Here is a 24301-nt window from a genome sequence, read left to right on the forward strand (position 1 = left end):
AAAAAGGTTTGGGGGGGGGGGGTGTCAAAATATCAACTATTGTTTTTCTGTTTATATGTGCCACATAATGCATAGGTGAGCAGTGAGCTGAATCCCGCAACTTCTTCTTTGCGGATTGTTCACTTTTCATGCTTGAAGCATTTATTATTTACTTCAACCAGACAATCCCATTACTTGACATAAGCAAGATTTAGAAAACTTCACTATGAAGCTGCTGTGTTTTCCCCAACTCTGTATTCTGGCCCAAAATACCCATGTAACATGGAGCAAAGCCGACTTACAAATAATTCCCAGTCCTCGAATACCAACTATGCTTTGCTATGGTTGCCCCATTATCTAGTTGGCTAGGACTATGGTGCGAAGTCTTCGGTGTAACTCAACTATGCTTAATTCGCTAACATCTATTTTTGTGTCTGCTGCTTCTTCTAAATCATATGTACCACTAAGATCTGTTTGTAGTTGCTAAGATTCAATTTTTTATTTTATTTTAAATCTTATTTACCCTCTCTTTTTTTTTCCTTAAAAAATGAAGTTGCTTTCATTCTCTTATGTTATATCTGTTAATATTTTACTAGGAATTGGTATGTCACCTTTCTGCGTGCTGTTGGTTAGCATGTGTAGAGCTCAGCAGTTCTGATTACAAATTATATTGTAGAGATTGAAACAATGAATCAATAAACTGTCATTGAATCTGATAAGATTGGCCTTTGAGGGCGTTGTTCATGTTCTGATATTTTGGGACATACGATTATGAGATTCCTTATAAACGAAATTATTTCCTTTTGTTTTTTAGTGGTGTGATAGTTTCAAGCCATTGGCTTACCTAGGTGTGTGGCATTGTCTTTTATCTTTATACTAAGAGTATCACCTTGCTTTTCTTAATGGCAGTGTGTTGGTTCATAGCGGTGGTGTGCATGGTGGACATTATTATGCTTTCATCAGGCCAACACTGTCAGATCAATGGTATGCACTCTTTGTAAAACATTTTCTTCGTCGCTGTCTCTATCTACTGAGCATTTCCTGCAGGATCACAGAGCAGTAGGGAAAAATTCTGCATCATATCGTACTGTCATTCAGATAAAGTTAATTAATTGACGATATAAGTTGAGCTCTGATTGAATGTGATTATTTGGTTCTATGTTAGGTATAAGTTTGATGACGAACGGGTGACAAAAGAAGACAATAAGAGGGCTCTAGAGGAACAATATGGTGGAGAGGAGGAGGTATACGTCTCTAACAGCACATCTAATTTGTGTCGTGCTGTGTCATGCTTTGATTCTTACTTTTGCTTTTACAGTTGCCACAGACAAATCCCGGCTTCAATAACACTCCCTTCAAGTTTACAAAATACTCCAATGCTTACATGCTTGTTTATATACGTGAGAGTGACAAGGATAAAATAATCTGTGATGTTGGTGAGAAGGACATTGCGGAACACTTAAGGGTATGATTGTCAAAAGTTTCCACGCAAGAAATAGATTTTCTGCACCTGTTGTTCAGTTCACCATGTTTTTGTTTCATTTTAGATAAGGTTGAAGAAAGAACAAGAAGAGAAGGAGGACAAGAGACGATACAAAGCACAGGCCCACCTTTATACAATCATCAAGGTCATTTTCAAATAGTTTAATTGTCCAATATTAAGTTTCTCTCCTTGAATATGCTGTGTTAATCTACTCGTATGTAGGTTGCACGGGATGAGGATCTTAGAGAACAGATTGGTAAGGAGATATATTTTGATCTTGTTGATCATGACAAAGTTCGTAGCTTTCGAATCCAGAAACAGCTGCCATTTAACCTTTTCAAGGTACTTTTTACTTTCTATAATTGTTGTTGCCTAGTTTGGATCCAAGTAGCACATCCAGTGATAGATCAGAATTTAACCCTTATGTCATTCCCGACTAAATGTGTAGTTAAAGTAATGATCTTCTCACTTGTTAGCATCAGTAAAAGACTTATGTAGACTCATTTGGAGGAGGGAGTCAGATGAGAGATGAGAATGAGATAGATAGATAGAGAGTAGCAGGTCCTTTTTTAAATGGGATATGCATCAAATAGCAGGAAGAACTAGTCCTTGTGCGTGAAAGGAGTAGCCGTGGTAAAGCATTAAGCATCAAGTACAGAGTTGATTAGAATTGTTCTGCCCCCTAGAGAGAGGTATTGTGCTTGACTGCTTTCCAGGTGGTGAGTCTGTTCTCAAATTTGTCTAAAAACTCATTCCATATTTCCAATGCTCTGTTCTTAGAACCCAAAGCTAGAACGAATACTTTGTAGGTAGAGAACCTATCTCACATTCCAGGAACTCAGCAAAAACTTGGGTTTCAGGCCCTACATTCACAGGATACAACCTGTTTTTTTCTCAGTTCATGAAGCTGATACACCTTCAAACAGGATCATAATTATTTGAGGTTTAGCACATTTTCTTTGTTGGCCTCACATAGAACAAGAGTTTCATCAGCATATAGCAAATGGGCGATGACCATGCTGTTTTCTTGTCTGCTCTTCACTTTGAAACCCCTGATCCAGCCATTAAACATATCCCTATTCCGTCATATTGTTGACTCCTTCTGTAGCCATGATAAACAAGAAAGGTGACAGGGGATCACCTTTCCTCAATCCCCTGTGAGAGGGGAAGAAACCTTCTGGGTTTCCATTTCTCAAAAAAAGGATCTAATCCAGTATCCTTTTGGTACTAAAACCAATTCTCAGGATGTTAAGAAGGATATCCCAATTCACAATTTCACATGCTCAAAAGCTTTTTGGATATCTAGTTTACAAGGAAGGCCAGGTTGCTCAAATTTAAAAAAGTAACTTATAAAATGCTCCCACTCACAGTTATCGGGTCTTTTCTCTCTCCTACTTTCTAGGAGGGGGATTCACCCTGACCCATCCTCCGGTGATCCTTCCGATCACCGAAAACTCTCTTTTCTTCATCTTTTTTTCTAAAAAAAAAAAACACAAACCTTCTTCATCAATGGAAGATTGCATTTATTTCGAGTTAGGTTTTAAATCTTTTGACATTGAATGACTCAAGGGGGCAGCAAGAGAATGATATGAATGAACTGAAAGAAGCAGAAAAACTATCATCAGAACTTCTTTCAGTAGACAAGCTATGATCTGGATCTCTCAAGTTTTGCGGGAAGCTTCGAAAACAAAAGGGAACGTAGTTCAGAGATGGAGGAAATCAGAAGATAGGGCATAAAATTTTTGTGCCAGAAATTACAACAAATTTGGTAGGTACATCAGCTTGATCAATGTGAGAGGAAGAAGAAGGTCTGTCATTATTATTCCGGTGCTAATGTTCCGCTGGGAGGCTATTGCAGATAAAGTGGGAAGATTCATTGCTGTAAGGAAAGTTGAAGAAAACATAAATTTGCACAGATTGGTTGATAACAACATTCCATATGTAGAGGCTCTCAGAAGTAGTAAATGGGCCAGCAATAAAGAAGCTGAAGTTAATGTGGTGGCACCTTTAATGAAGGGGGCCTTATCTACATTGATCACAAATCTAACACCTTCATTAAAGTCCTAAACAGAAGTCTGGGTGGGAAAATTTGAGAATTCGACTAACCAAATGTCCACGCTATTTGATGTTAGGAGATGGTCGAACAAGATTTGGAAGATAACACATGGGCTAAACATTTATGAGATGGGAGACGGAAGATTTTTGTTCGATTTTGCAAGTCGAACCACGGCAGAGCAGGTAATAGTAGGAGATTGGACATGGAATGAGTCTGTGCTCTGGCTAGTATGGTGGAACCCGATGGTAGGAACAATAGAAGGAAAAGACAAACCTAACACAATTTGGACCAGGATTGTTGGACTTCCTCTCCATCTCCGATCGGAAAAAATATTCAAGGTCATCAGAGACTCCATTGGGGGATGGGTCGGGACGGAGGAGGAGACGAAACTCCATAACCACCTCAAATAGGCAAGAATCAGTGTCCGAGGTGATGGGTTTTAAAATACCTAAGGAGGTAACCATTGTCCGTGCCGGAATTGCCTTCTCCATGCAACTTTGGACAGCGTCGCCGGCACGAATCAGCATTGAAGAAGACAAAGGTCAAAATTATTACCCTTTGAGTCTTTACACATGGGTAATGGAGAAAACCCTGCAGGTGTCAGTTCTGAACCACGTGCTGTCATTGCAAACACACGTGAAATTTTAGAAAATTCAAATCTGAACTTGGGCTTGCCTCCTGCAGGTAAAGAAGGTAAAGGTAAAGGTAAAGGTAAAGGCCCAATGCTTTCAACTTTAAAAAGCCCAAACCCTATTCCAAAAGAACCCAACCAAAAGATTGTGGTGTCACGTGGGGAGCATGTAAGCATGACTGAAGGCTTACATGAACTCAGGGAATTAACTTTTAAGTTCCTTAAAGCCTTTGAAGGATGGGAAGGCATGGCCGAGACGCGAAACACAACGAACTTGCCGGAGGAGGTGAACGAAGGGGAAAAAATAAACTTGTGTCCAGAGGATGAAGTCGACGAGAGGAAAGAAGTTTGTAATGAAATTCAAACAGAAAGAGAAGAGGAAGGTACAAGGGCCCACAACATGCAAAGATCAGAAGGAAACCTCCATATCCAACAAATCCATGATGCAGAACCAGTGAATATCCAAACCCCCTTCACCCAAGAAGAAGCAGAATCAGACGCTTCTAATTGGGTCAATTTCCACATATTGGAAATGAGTAACACTTACGAGGTTGCTTTCGAAAAAGAAACTTTAGAGCTCCTTATGAGAATTGATGAGAGGAAATCTGTTTTGGATAAAAAGGGTCAAGCAAAGACAAACTCAACTTCAAAAATTTAAGGCATTGGGAAGAATGAATTAAAGAATATAAAGTCCTGTTTGAACGAAAAAGTAAATGGCAGGAATAGAGGGAGAAATCTAAGCTTAACTTACCAATGAGAGTTAACTTAGCCTCTTGGAATGTAAGGGGACTCAATAAACCTAGTAGCAAGAGTCCTGGTGAAGAGCTTACTTCAAAAGTGGAAAGCAGATGTGTATTGTCTCCAGGAAACAAAGTTGAGTAAGAACATAGAAGATATAGCTAAACAGTTATGGGCATGTAGATGGATACGATATGGATTCATGGAAGCAGAAGGTAGTAGGGGGTATTTTGTTCATGTGGTACAACATGATATGGACCGGAAATCGATCGAAAATCAGATTGAAATAGGACATCATTCCTTCACGTACGAACTTATATCAACCCAAACTTCTTTCACTTGGTACCTCACTGAAGTGTATGCTCCTTATACCAGAAAGGAAAAATTGTTGTGCTGGGAAGAAATATCAGCCGTCAGGGAGCTATGTAAGGGACATTGGGTGGCTTGTGGTGATTTTAATACCAACAAAACCATGGGAGAAAGAAGAGGGTGTAATAGAATTTCAAATGTGATGACTGACGCTTCATGATCCCCTCATGATTGGAGGGAAATACACATGGTGTAGGGGTCCAAATCATCCTAGTGCAGCTAGACTAGACAAATTCCTCTTCTCCATGGAATGGGAGGAGACCTTCAACAACATCAGGCAAAAAAGATCATAGTCCAGTCTTACCGAAAAGTGGGAGTTGGGAGCAAAAGAGGTCAAACTTTAAGTTTGGAAACTGGTGGCTTAAGGTGGAGGGTTTTATTGAGATGGTACAAAATTGGTGGGATGAATTCATAGTAGAAGGTTGCCCTGATTATAGACTTAGTAGCAAACTAAGGATGTTGAAACATAAATTTAAAGACTGGAGCAAAGCTTCTTTTGTGGAGATGATCACTAAGAAGAATAGTTTGCTTGAAGAATTGGCTGAACTTGATTTGTTGCAGGAAAGTAGAGAACTATCTGAAGAGGAGATGAGAACTGTGAGAAATATTAGAGAAAAATCTTATTGAATTGTTGTTGTGTCTACATTATTACATTGAGATCCTATTTATAGCCACTAGAATATAATCCTTTACCAAGTATGATACTATTTTCTATTCCTATTCCTATTCTAATAGGCTTGTATAAACCTATTCTATTCTAATACTCCCTCTCAAACTAGTGCATACAATTCATGTACCTAGCTTGTTACAAATGTAATTAACACGATGACCGATGAGGGGATTGGTGAGATATTTGCAAGTTGATCACTCGACTTCACAAAATTGACAATCAATCTCAATGTGCTCAATCTTCTCATGAAATACTGAATTTAATGCATAACGCCGATAAAACACAGAGTGATAAAATTACGGTGTTGAACTTCTCAAACCAAACTTGCAAAGACTGTTTCAGACCATAGAGTGACTTATACAATCGACATACAAGGCTACTAAACTCCCCCTGAGCAACAAAGTGCTCAAAATTAAGTATAAAGTATATGATCATGTTGGAATCAATAGATGAGTCAATATTAAACAAGAAAGTAATCGAAAAATTGGTCGAAACATGCTCATACGTCGGAGTATTAGATTTGATGGTTGAAAGTGGTCACAATCTAAGAAATAAAATTATATGGGTAGGGTCGGAATGATGTCACGACCCAACTAGAAAATAGAAATTATATAGAATAGTTCGAATTGATGGAACGACCCCATTGAAAAAGAGAAATAATATGGGTAGGGTCGGAATGATGTCACGACCCAACTAGAAAATAGAAATTATATAGGATAGTTCGAATTGATGGAACAACCCCATTGAAAAAAGAGAAATAATATGGGTAGGGTTGGAATGATGGCACGACCCTACTGTAAAAGAAAAATTATATGGGTAGGGTTGGAATGACGGCACAATCCTATGCAAATCAGATTTGAGGAGTCACCGGAAAGACGAATGGAACTATGCAAATCAAATTTGAGTCACTGAAAAGACACATGATGCTATGCAACTCAGATATGAGAAAATAGTTCGGAAAAATCTACGGTACTACACAAATTAAATATGAAAAATAGTTCGGAGAGATGCACGGTGCTACGCAAATCAGATATGCAAAAAAAAGGTGTCACCGGAAGGATGGCACAGTGCTACACAAATTATATATGAAAAAGTAGTCATTGGAATGATGGCACAGTACTACACAAATTAAATATGAAAAAGTAGTCACCGGAAAAGATGGCACGGTGCTACAAGATTTAGATATAAGAAAGTAGTTACCGAAATGATGACACGGTGCTACACAAATTAGATATGAGAAAATAGTCACATGAAAGATACATGGTGACCCAACTTTTGCTAACATAATCATTGGCCAGACGGGCAACATATATGGGTGCCACCCGCTGGCAGCGGAATCTCTTTGATTTTCTAACAAGACCGTAGAGGCTCTGATACCATGTGAGAAATATTGGAGAAGAATATTATTGAATTGTTGTTGTGTCTACATTATTACATTGAGATCCTAATTATAGACACTAGAATACAATCCTTTACCAAGTAGGATACTATTTACTATTTCTATTCCTATTCCTATTCCTATTCCTATTCCTATTCTAATAGGCTTGTATAAACCTATTCCTATTCTAATAGGATTGTATAAACCTATTCCTATTCTAACAAGAACAACAATTGTTGTAGAACTGGGGAGATGGCCAAGAATGAGGAGTCCAAATAGAGACAAAAATCCAAAGTCTTGTGGCTATAGCAAGGTGATAACAACACTAAGTTTTTCCAGAGAATGGCTAATGCTCATAGACGGTATTAGTAATACCATTGATAGATTGATGGTGAGAGGTGTGGAAATTGTGGAACCTGGAGACATCAAGGTTGCTATGATAGAGCTCTACAAAAAGCTCTACTCAGAATCTGAAAAATGGAGACCAACATTTGACATGTTAGGTTGTCCAACCATTTTACCAGAAGAACAAGAGTGGCTACAGAGACCTTTCTCAGAATCTGAGGTGTTAAATATCATCAAACAATGTGATGGTGATGAAGCTCCTGGCCCTAATGGTTTCACAATGAGCTTCTTCAAAGTTTGCTGGGAAATTATAAAGGATGACCTGATGGGGACTAATCAAAATTTCATCATAAGGAGATGTTTGAAAAATCCTTTAATGCCACATTCATAGCATTAATACCAAAGAAGGCTGGTGCAGAAGAGCTAAAAGACTTTAGACATATTAGTTTGATTGGAGGTGTCTACAAGATAATCTCCAAGCTCATGACTGAAAGGTTGAAGTCTATTATGGGGAAGCTGGTAGATGAACATCATATGGCATTCCTAATGGGTAGATAAATTATGGATGCTTCACTCTTAGCAAATGAATTGGTGGATTCTAGGGTGAAACAAAAGGTTCCAGGGATCCTTTGCAAGCTTGACATTGAGAAAGCATACGATCATGTCAATTGGATTTTTTTATTGAAAGTACCGGAAGATATGGGATTTGGGAGGTAACAGCTGGATAAGGTTTTGTATATCTAGTGTGAAGTTTTCTCTAATCATTAATGGCAACACTGAAGGTTTTTTCCAGTCCCAAAGGGGATTGAGGCAAGGGGACCCCATCTCGCCATTTTTGTTTATCTTAGCCATGGAGGGGCTGAACCACATGATCAGGAGGGAAAAGACAAATGGTTGGCTGAGGGGTTTCCAGGCCCAGACTCAAGGCACTGGAGATAATGTAACGAGGACTACCCACTTGCTATATGCAGATGACTCCCTCATCTTTTGTGAAGCTGAAATATCTCAAATCCGACACATCACGGCAATTCTCACCATTTTTGAAGGCATATCTGGTCTACATGTTGATTGGCAAAAGAGTTTCCTCTACCCAGTCAACAAAGTAGACAACATGGAACTACTTGCTGCTAACCTAGGCTGTCAAGTAGCAACTCTTAACTACTAAATATCTTGGTCTTCCCCTGGGCGCTAAGAACAAAGAACCGGAGGTTTGGAGTGAAGTTTTGGAGAGGTGTGACAAAAAATTGGCAAGATAGCAAAGCTAATATTTGTCTTTTGGAGGCAGACTAACTCTTGTTAGATCAGTGTTGGATTCCATTCCCTCCTACATGATGAGTTTATTTCCCATCCCCAAAAGTGTCCTGAATAAAATTAATCAGCTTAGAAGAACTTTTCTATGGAATGGCAAGAAGGAAAACAAAGGCAATAATCTAGTGAAATTGGATGTTGTAACTCTCAATAAGAAGCAAGGGGGGTTAGGAATCAAGAAGCTAAGCTTGCAAAATTCATGCCTACTACAAAAGTGGCTATGGAGGTTCTGTTATGAGGATTCACCTTTATGGAAAAGAGTCATCACAGAAAAATATGGCCTCCAAAGCCACTGGAATACTGAAGTTCTGGGAACTTATGGCTGTAGTGTCTGGAAATCCATCAGAAGACTTTGGCCTCAGTTTCATAGCAACATAGCACTAAAGGTGGGTAATGGTTTGGAGATAGATTTTTGGGGGGAGCTTTGAATAGGAGAGGAGAGTTTAAAAATTTTATTTCCTGATTTGTTCATCCTTAGTCAACAAAATAGAGCCACAATAGCCTAGGTGTGGAGCCCACAAGGCTGGAATTTAGTATTCAGAAGAGCCTTATATGACTGGGAAATTAATAGAGTTGCAAGTCTTCTGTTGATACTAAACAACATCCCTGGATTGTCTGATGTAGCTGACACAACAGTATGGAAGCTTCACAACAAGGGCATGTTGACTGTGAAGTCATGCTACTGGAACAGAAATGTTACACATACACAGTCCACAACATGGCCTTGGAAGCTTTAGTGGAAAACCAAGATTCCCCTAAAAATCTCTTGTTTTGTATGGTTAGTGTGTAGGAAAGCTTGCCTAACTCATGAAGTACTACAAAAAAGAGGTAGACAGATTTGCTCAAGATGTTTTATGTGTACATTAGATGAAGAAGTAAATAGTCATTTGTTTCTTCACTGCAAAACATCTGCAAATCTGTGCAACATGTTCTTCTGTTGCTTAGAGTGCACTGGGTGATCCCAAAAACTATTAAAGGAATGCTTAATAGTTGGAAAGGAATTGGAAGAAGAGAATCAGAGGAGGACTCGTGGGAAATGATACCTGCATGTATTTGGTGGACCTTATGGAAGGAAAGAAATGCAAGAGGTTTTGAAGAAAAATTCAACAACATGCAGAAGATCAAGATGGATTATGTCAGTCTTCTTTATTTTTCGTGTAAAGAAGATAGAGTAGGGGATATAGAACTTCTTGTTGATTTCATAGGGAAATTGTAAAGCCACTTAGTCTAGTTTTGGGTTTTTGCTGGAATGGTGCCCTCTGGGTTGTAAGTGACTGTGCTCATTATCCTTGATGATGAGTACTTTGTGAATACACAGTTACCTTTTCTCAAATAAAGGAAGGCCAGGTTCCTTGCTATACAGTTTGGAATCCACACACTCATTAGCAATAAGAGCTACATTCATAATCTGCTTGCCTTGAATGAAAGCCATTTGTTGTTTGCTCAACTATTTGTCCACCACCTTCTTCAATCTCTCTGCCACAAGTTTGGAGATAATCTTGTAAACACTGCCTATTAGACTGATAGGCCTGAAATCCTTGAGTTTTTTTTTTCTTTGAGAAAGTTAACATTTTATAGACAAAATACACCAATAGTGTATTTTAGTAGTAGTTACATCTGGAGTTTACAGTAAGCAAAACCAAAGAAATCTATCACCTATATCCCTCTTAAACTATCTAGAAACTGAGTAATATCCTCCACCTTTTTGGTGAGTACATAGTTACACCAAAAATAAAAGGTTATAAGACAATTCAACTTCAGACTTTGGAAAGGGATGCTCTTGTTTTCAAAACATCTTTGGTTCCTTCCCCTCCATATTGTCCACCAGATGCAAACAGGGACAATCTTCCATCTCTCTTTGTGGCCGGACATATTTCCTTCTTATTCCAGCATGTTAGAGCTTCGGAGGTACGCCTTGGCATGGACCAACTGATACCCCTCAAGTTAAAAAACACCTGCCACAGTTTCTCTGTCACTCTACAATGGATGAAGAGATGGCTTGTTGTCTCTATTTCTCTTTCACAAAAAAAACACCTGGAACATAATTGTCTTCCCCTTTTCATTAGATTATCCTGAGTTAGTACTGCTTGCCTGGCTACTAACCAGGTGAAACAAGCCACCTTGTGAGGTACTTTAACTTTCCATATCATCTTCCAAGGCCATGTTAAGAGCATTGCAGCTGGCCTATCAAGGTGTCTGTAAGCTGATTTTACTGTGAATTTCCCATTATTGGCCCTCAACCAGTGTAGATTATCTTCATTAGCCTTGAGTTCTTTTGCTCCATTCTTCTTGGGAATTACCTCTTCCCTTTTATCTTTTTTTCTCTTCCTTCTTAGCAGTATGGGTATACACCACTTCCCAGCAAATTTAATCTCGTGTGGTCCTCTTGTTTCTATCATTTAATTCCTTGTTAATAACCTTTCTTCAAAAAACAAGGATGTAAATTTGATCTGTGGAATTGAATAACGAAGTTATTTTTGTCAAGGATGACCTTCCTTGTGGTGTATAAAATCAACGAGTTACTAATTTCTATAGCACATATCTTTGGCATGTTTAAGTGTTCTTCCAATTTCTTGGATACTATTGCTTTGTGTTTGACCAAACTTTCCGTTGTTGCAGGAGGAGGTTGCAAAAGAATTGGGTATACCAGTTCAATTCCAGCGTTTCTGGATTTGGGCAAAGCGGCAAAATCACACTTACCGGCCCAATCGCCCATTAACTCCGCAGGAGGAACTACAAACAGTGAGTTCTTATATCTTTCTCATTCCCATTGAGTTTTTAGTATTTGTTATGATGTTATTCCCTGTTTTGGGTAATTATACTTGTCATAGTTTCGTCACATGTTTGCATTAATATTGGCTGCTTAATTTCTGAGTAAGTTGGATTCATTCTTTGCTGTTGAAGGTGGGTTTTCCTTTTCTAATATCAGTGTGCACAATAAGTAGGAGGTAATTTGTTAAGGTCTTGTGTTATGTTCTTTGGAAAAGATTGGTACTTAGAATTAATCAGAGGATGCTCTAATATCACTTCTTAGGTGATGTAACGTTTATCATGATTTTGAACCTTCAAACTTCTTGGAAAATTGTTCTATTGAAAAATGCTTGCTGGTATCATCTTCCAGACTTTTCTGATGGCTTTACCAACTTTCCATCTGCTCCAGCTTCCTACTGCTTCCTTAGATTACTTGGCATGACCCAACTGAGTCCAAAAATAGTGTAAAACATATTCCAAATATCATTTGCAGCTGTACATTGCAAAAAAAAAAGATGGCTGATTGTCTCTTCAGTTCTATAGCACATATAGCATCTGTTTGCCATCCGGAATTTCCATCACTTGAGATTGTCCTGTGTCAAAGATGCTCCGGGGAGGGCTATCCAACTCCTAATCATTCCCTTAAAGCCAAATGTCTTTTACTTTTATCAGTCGGTTCGGCCTTTTCGCTACAAATTCTTCTTTTCAGTTCTCAGATTTTGTTAGCTCCATGAGAATAGCCTAGCTGTTTTGTGTGGGGGCCATTTGCACCTTTTTTGTAATCCTTATGGACCTGTTAGCATCTTCTTGATGCCTTCAATGAAATTACTTCAAAAAGAAAGGTTTTTGCCTTGTGGTTGAAGAGAAATAAATCTAGTGTACCAAGAAAAAAACAAACTTGATTGTCATAGTTAATTAGGAGTAATGATTACTGAAATTATGCTTCTTTCTTGGTATCCCTCTCCTCTCTGTAAAGAAGTTAGGGGGGAAGAGTGGGTTAACTGAATCGATTATAAGCAAAGATTTAACACTGGTCATTATATCTCTTTTCATCATAAGAATACGAGTGCGTCTCAGTGAGAACTTCACTACCATTCTCATTGTATTTAAAAGTTATCACAGAAGGAGAAATTTCCAGTCCAATATTGGGAAATCAAAATGGTGGAGGATTTGCAAGACAACTTTTTTTACACTGGTGGTACCTGGTCCAACACGTTGACTATTCCATCGGTGTGCTACCGTCCACCAGCACAAGTACCGTGTAACTTTGCCAACCAAATTTTAGGCAGATGTCACCTAGTTTTTTGCCTTTGGATTTGAACTCTAGTCTCCAAGGTTGACCACTAGGCCATATTCTTGGGTGCTTTGGCAACATGGTTTTTGATTCAGTCTTCTCTAAATTTCCTAACAAACCTTCAAAAATGTTTTCCCAAGTTTACCCATCCAACTTAACAATGAAAAAATTCTACTCATCCAAGTTAAAGTTATTCTTAGTTTAGGTTATACAATTACATTTCCTCTGTGGTGTAACACTCTGTTGTCTTGTCAAACTAATTAATAAATCTCGGAGATATAATTGTTGGTTTCTTAAAATGTTTGCACTAGGTAATGTATAATCATTTTTAGAAAGTTTTGATTGCCAGTAAACGGTTAATCCTTGTCCTATTGATTTGGTTGCCTTCCTGCAAAACCAAATCAAATATATGATAATGGACTGTCTTAATAGGCAACATTAGATTACTTCGAATTCTGCTTTTAGGTGGAAAAGCTCTTCCAATTTGTGTTTGGCCTTTCAGATATTTATACGTCAGTAGAAAATATAAAGAACTTAATAGTATTTTTAATGCCTATTATTATTGTTGTTGTTATTATTATTGGCCTAAAGATGAACTTAATGGAGTAACATGGTTACTGAGGAACTGAGGTTCATATAGCCCAACCCAACTTGCTTGGGACTGAGGCGTAGTTGATGTTGTTGAGGTCTTCCCATTTGCCTAAGCATTGATGGTCAGAAATACTTGGTAGCTGTATTGGTGGGAGATGTAGGAGTCGGTTAAATAGTCGAGGTGCATACTAGGTTTGCCAAAAACCACCAATAAAAACCTTTGTACATAGGATGCAAATACATTTTTGTTTTGTCTAATGATTTATGTTCTGAAGGGGTTTAGAAGTAATCTTTCACTTCCCGTCTCAAATTGATCAATTTTCGGTTTGGCATCAGATGAATGATTAATATATCCTGTGAAAATAAATATTATGGATTTAGAGATTGCATTTTTTTTTTTTTAATGAACATCAATCAGTAGAATGTTGGAATCAAGTGGGTATAAATGGAATGAAATGGCTGCAGAGGCTTCTTATAAGTAGGCCAAACTTGTTTCGATTGACAGTAGTATTAGTTGCTCTATTTGTTGTATTAATATATATTAAAAGTACAAGGTATTGATAAATATTGACTATATTCTTTATGTAGGTGTACTTATCTAATAGATTGACTGCATAGGAATCTGATCATACACTGTGTTTTACAATTAAAGTGATGCCTCATTTATATTTTGGTCATCTTGTATACTTGTTCCAGTAAGTGAGTGATATTTTCAGTTCTGGTGCTTAAAACATTTAAGTTTATCCTGGTATATCACCTTTTTGATATCTTTAATGTTTTAAACTGATGATTTCTAGAAGTTATTCTTGTACTTTGCATGATGTTCTAGTTCATACATTCTCCTCCTATGTTGCGCGGGCTCTCCAAATTTTGGCCCACCCGTGTTGGATCCTCCAAAATTGCACTACTTTTGGAGGATCCGACACACAACCAACTGCATTTTTGGAGAGTCAGAGCAACATAGTTTCCTTCGGCCGTCCTATGGAAACACTTCTGCTTTATTTATTCCTATTATTCTTTATAATAATTAATTCCTAGCTTGTAACGGTTCTTGAAAGATGTATATTGTTGTCTAAGACAACCATCTGCAAGTGCAGGTTGGTCAGTTAAGGGAAGTTTCTAACAAGACCACCAATGCTGAGTTAAAATTATTTTTGGAAGTGAACTGTGGCCTGGTACCTTCCTCAACTCTCTTATTGATTGCCATGGGTTACTCCCCTTTGTTGACATGTGTTTTTTTGGCTTAGATTCTACTTTACTTTTACCTTTAACTCGTTTAATATTTCAGGATCTCATTCCTGTTCCTCCACCTGACAAAAGTAAAGATGATATACTCCTTTTCTTTAAGCTTTATGATCCTGAGAAAGAAGAGCTCCGGTAAGTTATTTGCTCTTAAAAGAGCTCACATGGGAGATATATTTTTGCGGCAAGGTTAACAACAAGATTTGTTCCCTTTTTGTATTTCCAGTTATGTTGGTAGGCTTTTCGTGAAGAGTACTAGTAAGCCAATTGAGATACTTCCAAAACTTAATGAATTGGCTGGATTTGCTCCTGACCAAGAAATCGAACTTTTTGAGGTGTGCTTTGTCTCCTCCTCTCTGTTGTTGATGCACTTATCGTTCTTATTGATGTCATTGATTGATATGACATGAGAATTTGGTCTTTTTTCTTTACAGGAAATAAAGTTTGAACCTTCTGTCATGTGTGAAAGACTAGACAGAAAGGCTTCATTTCGATTTAGCCAGGTTTTTGTCCTTTCTGTTTTCCCTGCTCGATTGCTGAAAGCTTCTCTTCTCAGATTTGGATTTGCTTTGCTGACTTATTTCTTACAGATTGAAGATGGGGATATTATATGCTTTCAGAAGAAAGCTTTTCCTGAAGTTGAAGAACAAGTTCGATTTCCAGATGTTTCTTCATATATGGAGTATGTCAAAAATCGCCAGGTGAATCCCCATAGAGTTCCAATTTCTGCAAAGGTTGTTGGTGTCCTTATATATTAGTATAAATATTCTCTGCTCCTATATTTTTAGGGCTTATGGTCCTCTATGGTGGTGCAAGGGGAATAACTTTCGAAACTTCCTTGAGTCTTTGCCTTGACGAGTTACATCATTGTTGTTACTGTATCTGCAACATTTTCTTTCATGTCTCCTTTTCTTGATTGTGTTGTGCTTGTGCAGACCATACATCTGACTCTTTATTTGTACTAGTTTTGGGAATGTGCGTTGCACGTTTGGCCCCTACTACTATATAAAATTTAGGGACAAAGGACAAATATACCCCCGAACTTTCGAAAATGGTATGTCTATACCCTTCGTCATACTTTTCGGACATCAAATCCCTTGCCGTCCAATAATCGGTGCACATTTGCCCCTCCCACTAACGGAATACTCATTGTGTACACATGGCGTAATCCTACATCACGACCCGAATTGACTAAATTTTTAACCCAAATTTCAAAACCCGTCCATAACCCATTTAACCGACCCAATTTACCCACAAATAAACTCTCTAAATTCCTAAAGAAAAAGCGCCTAAAATTTTGGCTTAATTCATCATTTCTTCATCCAAATCTGCAACTGTTCAATGAAAAGGATAGAGCACAAGTCATACTTCTAAAACAAACAAACCCTAACAATGGAGTCTATGGAGAATGAGTAAAATCTGCAAACGGAAGGGGAAGGGGAAGAAGAAAAATGAAAAACCCATGAATGTAAAAGTAATTTAAAGATTCAAACACCCAATTCAGATTAATTTCTTCATTTCTTCGCTTTCTTTGTCGGAGACTTAATAGTTTTCGGCTTCTTCCCAACTTTCTTCGCCGGAGTTTTCTCCACTTTAGCAATTGCAGATTTCTTCACCACTTTGCTTTAGCCGGAGCAGTCGCCGTCTTCTTCGCTTTCTTTGCTAGTGTTGCTCCTGTTGCGGATTTGTTCTTCGGGGTTGTTGCTTTCGGCTATGCGGCAACAACCTTCTTCCCAACCGGTGCCGGTGCCTTCTTTGGCTTCACGACGGCGGCAGGTTTCACAAAAAGAGATTTTTAGATAGGTTAGTATTAGTGTGAGTAATGAGTGTATCGGGTGGGTTAAACGGGTCGTTGGGTGGATATTTGAATTTTGGGTTAAAAAATTAGTCAATCCGGGTCATGATGTAGGATTACGCCACGTGTACACAATGAGTGTTCCGTTAGTGGGAGGGGCAAATGTGCACCGATTATTGGACGGCAAGGGCTTTGATGTCCGAAAAGTATGACGAAGGGTATTGACATACCATTTTCGAAAGTTCGGGGGTATATTTGTCCTTTTTCCCTAAAATTTATATAGACCTAACTCTTGTTGATAATAAGGTAGTACCTATTTTACCGTGTCCTTCGTCCCTCGAATCCATGTAACTCAAGAAATCTGGCAAGAATAGAGTATATTAAATAGCTTTAGAAAAACTCCATTTATAAGTGGGAAGTGTCATTACACGTTTATTTCAAATGTGAAAAACAAAACAAAGAAGAAAATAATATTAATGAGTAATAAAGTACTACAAAATGTAAGCTTTAGAAGATGGAAAGAATGCATGATAATTTAAAAAGATATTCATTTGAAAACGTTACTGCAATAATTTATTTACAATTAAAGGCTAATGTAATGAAGTTCAGTATTTTAAGATAAACTTTCTAATATATTAATATATGAAGTAATATTTCCTTTATACGGAAGGGATAACTTGTTACATGATTATCGTTGAGTTTGAATAATAAATTGACTTGGAGGGAGTAGTATTTATAGCCAACAAAACTAAATTTAAATTTGACCTAGAAATCTAAAAAACTCACTCTTGAAACTTCAAGTATCATCAAATTTTAGTATGTATTTAAAGGGCAAATATGTATTTATTATGAGTGATCTTTACGTTTTTGTACGTGAAATTTTATGGAACTCTCTAAGCATCAACAGTCCTTTAGTTGATCCAATTATGTCCATCTAGCATTCTAACTACTTTATTGTGTTTTAAAGAGCTAATTACTATTTTGTAATTACTCAATTGCATTACAATCTTTCAATGATTTAATTTAAGTTTAAAGTGTAAAAAGGACGTTCAACTTTTGATTGACATTTTGATAATTCAATTTTTTTAGCATTAAAGGTTCTTACTTAGAATAGTATAGATATGATTCGGAACCCCTTGCTAGCGAAAGCAAGGGATTTGCCTTCTGGGTCGAGCTCGTCACATTGGGCTTGCCTAGTGCGGGTTACCTCTTCTGTGTGGTTTGCCAGCTATTGCATAGGAGTGGGGTTTTTACCCTGTGCGCACCCGAAGGGTAGCGGTTGCGGTTCCCCTCGTCATAAAAAAAAAGTCGCAACCCTTTGGAAAAGTCACCATCCTTAGAAAAAGTCTCAACTCTATGGAAAAATCACAATCCTTCTAAGAAGTCACCATCCTTCATGTGAAAAGGTGTCTGCTTTTGATATAACACATAAATAAAAATATAAAAGATAGGAGATATACTAAATTGGGTTACCAACCATTTTATGGTTTATAAAAAATTTACTATCTATAAGTATTAAGATAGACAATATTAAATTTACGACTACAAATCACACTTGAGTTTTATAAGTGTAGAAAATTTAGAAATTCGTAGTTCAAAAAATGAGAGAAAACCACTCTATTTATAGCCAATAAAGGGTAGTATGGTAAGGTGCGTATTGGGCCTTATCGGAAAAGTCAAAACCTCACAACCCTTCTGTAAAGATATGACACCTGGGCCTAACTCAGCCCCAGAAGCTAGCTTATGAGGGGAGGTTTGTCCAAGTCCATATAAGGAGACCAATTTCCTATCCCTCTACCGATGTGGGACTTCTTAACACCCCATTGCACGTCCAGACCTTAACTGGAGCGTGAACACTTTTAAATGGGGGCCTAACATTGGCGAACAACAACTTGGGATGGACCTGACACTGATACCATGTAAAGATATGACACCTGAGCCTAACTCGACCCCGAAAACTAGCTTATGACGGGAGATTTGTCCAAGTCCACTTAAGGAGATCAATTCCCTATGCCTCTACCGATGTGAGACTTCTTAACACCTTCAATGTGGAAAGGTGCCTCCTTTAGAAGATATACTAAAATGAGTGTTTTTAATTAGGTGTATTATAGTAATTTAACATTCAAGTTAGGAAGTTCATGTTTTAAAGGTTGTATAGATAGATTGGTAGATATAGATAGATAGATGATGATATGATGTATGGTGTATGATGTATGATATGATATATGATGATGATATGATTTTCTCCCGTTTTGATTCCTCATATATGAGTTTATTATTTACAGATTGTCCACTTCAGAGCACTGGAAAAACCGAAGGAAGATGATTTCTGTCTGGAGTTGTGAGTTTATTTGGTACCTCTATCCTACACTTTAGTGCAGAGCATTTGCTTCTGATACATCTGTGACCATCTTTTTGTTGGTAATATTACAGAGCAAAAAGTGATACATATGATGAAGTAGTGGAGAGAGTGGCGCAGAGGCTTGGTGTGGATGATTCCTCCAAAATTAGGCTTACTCCTCACAACTGCTACTCACAGCAACCCAAGCCCAACCCCATCAAATATCGGTCTGTGGATCATTTGGTAGACATGCTTATCCATTACAATCAGGTTTGTTAACATGAGTTGACTTTATCTTGGAAGCACATGGTGACTTTTAATGCTTACTCATCAAAACAATGACATATTACTTTGGTTGGATGTGATGTGTCTGGACTAACCATGTCTCAACTTTTTTTTTTTTTTTTTTTGTGGTGATAGATCTCCGATATTCTGTATTATGAAGTTCTGGACATACCTCTGCCAGAATTACAATGTCTGAAGACGCTCAAAGTTGCCTTCCATCATTCTACGAAGGATGAGGTTTCTCTAAAATGGCAAAAAACATTTTTATCCCATCAAACTATTACCTTTCCTCATTACATTTGTTTTCATCGCTTTCAGATTGAAATTCTGAATGTAAGATTGCCTAAGCAGAGTACCGTGGGGGATGTTCTTAATGAAATCAAATCAAAGGTATGGATATGTGTTTATAAACTTTAATTGTGGAATTGAGTCTCTGAAAAGGATGAAAGCAATTTCGACACCCCTCAGTAAAAAATAAGCAGTTTCCTTGTGGTAGATTTCTGATGTCTTGATGGTTATATGTTTTTAGTTGATTTATGCATCATTACTGTAAATGTTGTTTGATGGATTCAGGTTCTGTGGATAACTTATAGGGAAAGGGTACAATCTAGTCTTACTTGTATTATTTACCCTAATAATTGAAGAGTTGGGATCTACATTTGTTGCCTACACTACGCCAGCGTGTGCTTTTCTGCTACTTTGGATAATATCTTTTGTTAATATTGACTAGTTAATAACTAAGATTCCAATTCCAGTAGTTTAGTCAATTACTATGCATAGAAGATTTCTGTGATGATTATCACAAATTAGATATTCATATTTTGCTTCTCAAGTGTCACATTGGCGTCTTTTGAAAATAAAATTTAGAATTTGGAAATAACATGAGAAGTACAAGTTAGCTAAATTTGCGTTTCAATTTATCTTAACATACTTGATTTAGTTGATTATACAAAAAATCACTTGTTGACAACGGGAGTTGGCAATCTTTTTGTGATATTTTTTTACTTCAAAAATAGCTATCTTCCTTTTTTTTTTCAGCAAGGGGAGTACTCTCTTTCCAATAAGATTATCTTGTTTAAAACCATTAATGAAGGATGACAATAGTGCACCCTTATGTATGTCTCTTGTTGGTGTATATATTATGAAGAAAATCATTTTACATGCATTTTTTAAGGACATATAAGATTTAGATCTGTCATGTATATTCTGGACCAATGTTATTTCTCTAATGTTTTCTGTTCAATGGTGGCTTCCATTTATGGTATGAGAATATAACTACTGGCATATGGTGTGCTGCAACAGGTAGAGTTGTCCCATCCAAATGCAGAGCTCAGATTACTCGAGGTTTTCTATCACAAGATTTATAAGGTGAGGAGTCCTAATATATGTTTAATACTTTTGTCCTTTATTTGAATCTGTAAATATGGCTTCTAGCACAGGCTTTGTGCTCTTGACTAATACAATTGTTACCTTTCTCAAAAAATACTTCTCCTTTATTAGATTTGTGCTGACATTTTAGTTTGATCGTTAAATGACCTTTCAAGACTTCTTCTGTTAGCTTAGGTGTTCTTTTTGTCTGTCGTATCTGATCCACCACCCTTTCCTTTACCATTTCTAATCTGCAGATCTTTCCGCTCAGTGAAAAGATTGAGAATATAAATGACCAATATTGGACATTGCGGGCAGAGGAAGTAAGTTTTCTAGGTGTTGTATGGCTGATTTCTTCTTTTTCTTCTTCTTCTTTTGATCCTTTTTACTTTTCTAAAAAAATGTTGCTGAGGTTTTGAAGTTTAAGCAGAGATTTGGATACATATTCCCTTCCTTCCCCACCCTCTTTCAAAAAGGAGAATCTAGGATCTGAGCTTTAATTTGATTGCTATGCTTTGCTGTGTCAGCTTTATTTGTTAAACGTGTCTTCTGTTCCACTGACCCCTCTGCTTTAGATAGTCGATTAAAATTAATAATGATATTCTGTGGTATATGTTGTTCCACCGACCTATTTGTAATACTCTATTTATTTTATTTTAATTTTTTGTAGATACCAGAAGAGGAGAAAAACCTTGGTCCCCATGATCGTCTAATTCATGTTTACCATTTCACAAAAGAGACTCCACAAAATCAAATGGTAATACAAATAGGCTTGATTGACTGTTACTGATATACTGTTGCATCTGATGTTAAAATTAGTAATTGGATTCGTTTTCAACAGCAAGTGCAGAATTTTGGAGAACCTTTCTTTCTGGTCATCCATGAAGGTGAAACTTTAGCAGAAATTAAAGTGCGCATTCAAAAGAAATTGCAGGTCTCGGATGAGGAGTTCTCTAAGGTACAGTGCTTTAGCACAAGCCTTTGCAGCAACTGGAATATTCTTGCATACTTTTAGCATTATGGTTTAGTTTTTAAAGGCCTATGATTGACCGACGGGTTGACTCTGTAATTTTTTGATGGCTAGTGGAAATTTGCATTTTTATCATTGGGGCGCCCAGAATACCTTCAGGACTCAGATATTGTATCCAACCGTTTTCAGGTTAGTGTATCCCCACCCCACCCCTGAAAGTCCACGTGAACTTCCTTTTATGTTTGTGTGTCGGCTATAGTTGCGTCTTCTTTTTTCTAAATTCTGCCCAAGCTGAAGATGCTTGTATCCTGTTGCAGAGGAGAGATGTTTATGGTGCTTGGGAGCAGTACCTTGGATTGGAGCATGCAGATAATACATCTAAGAGGCCATATATTAATCAGGTAGACTCTCTTAGATCTTACTAGAACCCTTTTAGTTATCAGTTAAAACATACAAGTGGTTCTATTGTAGTATCTTAATTTGCCTCCTAAAAGCTGTTAAATTTATGATATTTTATCTAGTGGAACCTGCTTTTTAATGTTTGAGGAGCTTTCAGGGTCAGGTTAGTAGATTGCGAATTAAAAATAAAAAATAATTTCTCTAATAGTTCATATGGTTTAATTTCTATGGACCTTCTCTTTTGGGTGTGTGTGATCAGATATTGAGATGTAATCTATGTTTCCATTTTGCTCGACGACAATCACTGACTAGTTACATAGTCTAATAGTTGCAGAATTATTTGACATCGTTTCTCCACTGGACCCTACACTCTGAGCTGCTTATTGCTTGATAATTTTGGTCATTATATGTTAAAAAAACCTCTATTATGCTTTAATAATTACTCTGAAATTGCAGAACCGTCACACATTTGAAAAGCCAGTCAAGATATACAACTGAAAGAGGTTTGTGATATTCCAGCTGGGCTTTGGTTGTAGCGTTCACTCCTCACGAGCTTAGAAGGGAGACATGTAAAAGAGTTTGTAGCTATGACATGATGATAAGTAGAATGCAGAGAGGGGATTAGCATGAAAATTGTTTTCATATAGGGGATTTCACCACCTTTGCTTCCTCCTGGTGATTTGGTCAGATTTTGCAGGCTATATGTTTTCCCTTTGATTTCTTTTGGGGAGGGAGATTTGTTTCTCTTTAGTTTAGTTAGGATGTGCGCTGCAGTTTCTGCCCTCGCCTTCAGCTATTACACTGCTGAGGGTTGGTTCATTTTGATGTTGTCTTCTGCATAATTTATTCTGCATATAAGATTTTGGTTGAAGGGAATGTATAGTTGATATAGTCGTTGGGTGCCTTCTGGGCATGTATTATCTGTTACTTCTTTACCAGTTTCCCATTCCTCTTTTTGTTGTATTTAATGTCATACGAGTGGGGAATGGATCTGTATAAGTTTTCTCTATAGCATTGGTATATGTTTTCTATGCTTCATTTCTGTCTTTGTTGTTTTTACTCAAAACCTCCTTCAGTTGAGCATATGAATGATTTATTTTTTGGCATGGGACCATTTTTCTTTTTAATTTTTCTATTTACTGTGGCCACAGTAACCTCTACAAAGATCTAGAATACAATACATTTTTTCGAGCAGGCAAAAGACCAGACAACAATGACTCAGGTGTCGACTGCATTGGGGACGACTCAATGCGATGACTACATGCATTCATTTGTATGGATTGGGTAGCTTGAAGGATATAATAAGTGGATTTGCCTTGAGATATCAAGGGATGTGGTATGATGTAGGAGATCCTTCTATTCTTACCCAGAGGTCTTGGGTTGTGGTACGTGGTACTGTAGAGAGTTTGACGACCTATCTTCCCTATAGTTTTATGATCAAGAGTAGGTTTGCGGTCACCTTAAATGAATGGACGCAATTTGAATTTGTCGTGGCTTGGGGTGAAGTGGGGTCATCTATCTAGGGATAGCTAAGTGGGGGTTCGTGGGTTTGAATGGATTCTGTAGTTTTTTTTGTGGATTTTGTATTTATATTAAAAAAATTAATAAATATATATATCTATATTAACTTGTCAACTTCCTAGCAAAATTAATTGATGATTCAATGACAAGGAAGGGGCAGTTGGAAGCTTTCTACACGAGTTGTGAGTTTGAACTTCACTATCAACCAAAGTTCATATTTTGCAATATTTTTCTCTTCTATCCTAAACTCCTAATCTAAGCTTCGTTTTTAGAATTTAGAACTCTCAAACTCCTAATTTTGGCTTCGCTTCTAGCGATCTATCTGACCCCAGTGAGCTCATTAGTTTTGATCGGGTAGGGGAAAGCTAGGTGTCCTTGTGCAACGCGAAAGATCAGTTTTATAAGATACATATATGGTCACTAAACTTTACATGTATCTACAAAATAATGAAGTAAATGATCCCCTATTCGATGTTTATAATCTGTTAAGCACAAGTATATTGTATAATAGATAATTAATATATCTCCGATATATAGTCTATTATATAAAAGAGAACCTTAGGCCCGCCTATGTGGCGCCATCACAAATCAAAATTCCCTTTTAATTTATTTATTTTCAAAACTAGCCTTCCCCTTTAATGAAAAGTTGCGACTTTCAATAAAGAGTTGTTACTTTTATGAAAAGTTGTGACTTTTATGAAAAGTTGCAGCTTTAATGAAGAGTTGCGACTTTATGAAAAGTTGTGACCTTTCCGATAAGGCACAATAAGCATTTATTAAAACAACG

The 24301-nt window shown here is 37.3% G+C and overlaps 1 protein-coding gene across 2 annotated transcripts in view; it reads left to right on the forward strand.

Moving 5' to 3' along the window:
- LOC102593182 (ubiquitin carboxyl-terminal hydrolase 12) overlaps nt 1-23035 on the forward strand; it is a 29758-nt gene extending 6723 nt beyond the window's left edge. For both annotated transcript variants that reach the window (XM_006339128.2, XM_015310043.1), the window contains exons 11-32: nt 889-963; nt 1145-1223; nt 1298-1444; nt 1527-1607; nt 1685-1804; nt 11577-11699; nt 14691-14768; nt 14882-14970; nt 15062-15170; nt 15270-15338; nt 15426-15536; nt 18916-18971; nt 19064-19241; nt 19392-19493; nt 19575-19646; nt 20559-20624; nt 20882-20947; nt 21295-21381; nt 21466-21582; nt 21709-21783; nt 21912-21995; nt 22450-23035. In XM_006339128.2, coding sequence (XP_006339190.1) covers nt 889-963; nt 1145-1223; nt 1298-1444; nt 1527-1607; nt 1685-1804; nt 11577-11699; nt 14691-14768; nt 14882-14970; nt 15062-15170; nt 15270-15338; nt 15426-15536; nt 18916-18971; nt 19064-19241; nt 19392-19493; nt 19575-19646; nt 20559-20624; nt 20882-20947; nt 21295-21381; nt 21466-21582; nt 21709-21783; nt 21912-21995; nt 22450-22491 — 2026 coding nt within the window. In that variant the 3' untranslated portion in view covers nt 22492-23035. The remainder of the gene's footprint in view (nt 1-888; nt 964-1144; nt 1224-1297; nt 1445-1526; nt 1608-1684; nt 1805-11576; nt 11700-14690; nt 14769-14881; nt 14971-15061; nt 15171-15269; nt 15339-15425; nt 15537-18915; nt 18972-19063; nt 19242-19391; nt 19494-19574; nt 19647-20558; nt 20625-20881; nt 20948-21294; nt 21382-21465; nt 21583-21708; nt 21784-21911; nt 21996-22449) is intronic.
- The last annotated feature ends 1266 nt before the right edge of the window (nt 23036-24301 follow it).

The sequence above is a fragment of the Solanum tuberosum genome, unplaced genomic scaffold, assembly GCF_000226075.1.
Source record: "Solanum tuberosum cultivar DM 1-3 516 R44 unplaced genomic scaffold, SolTub_3.0 scf00008, whole genome shotgun sequence".
Lineage (NCBI taxonomy): Eukaryota > Viridiplantae > Streptophyta > Magnoliopsida > Solanales > Solanaceae > Solanum > Solanum tuberosum.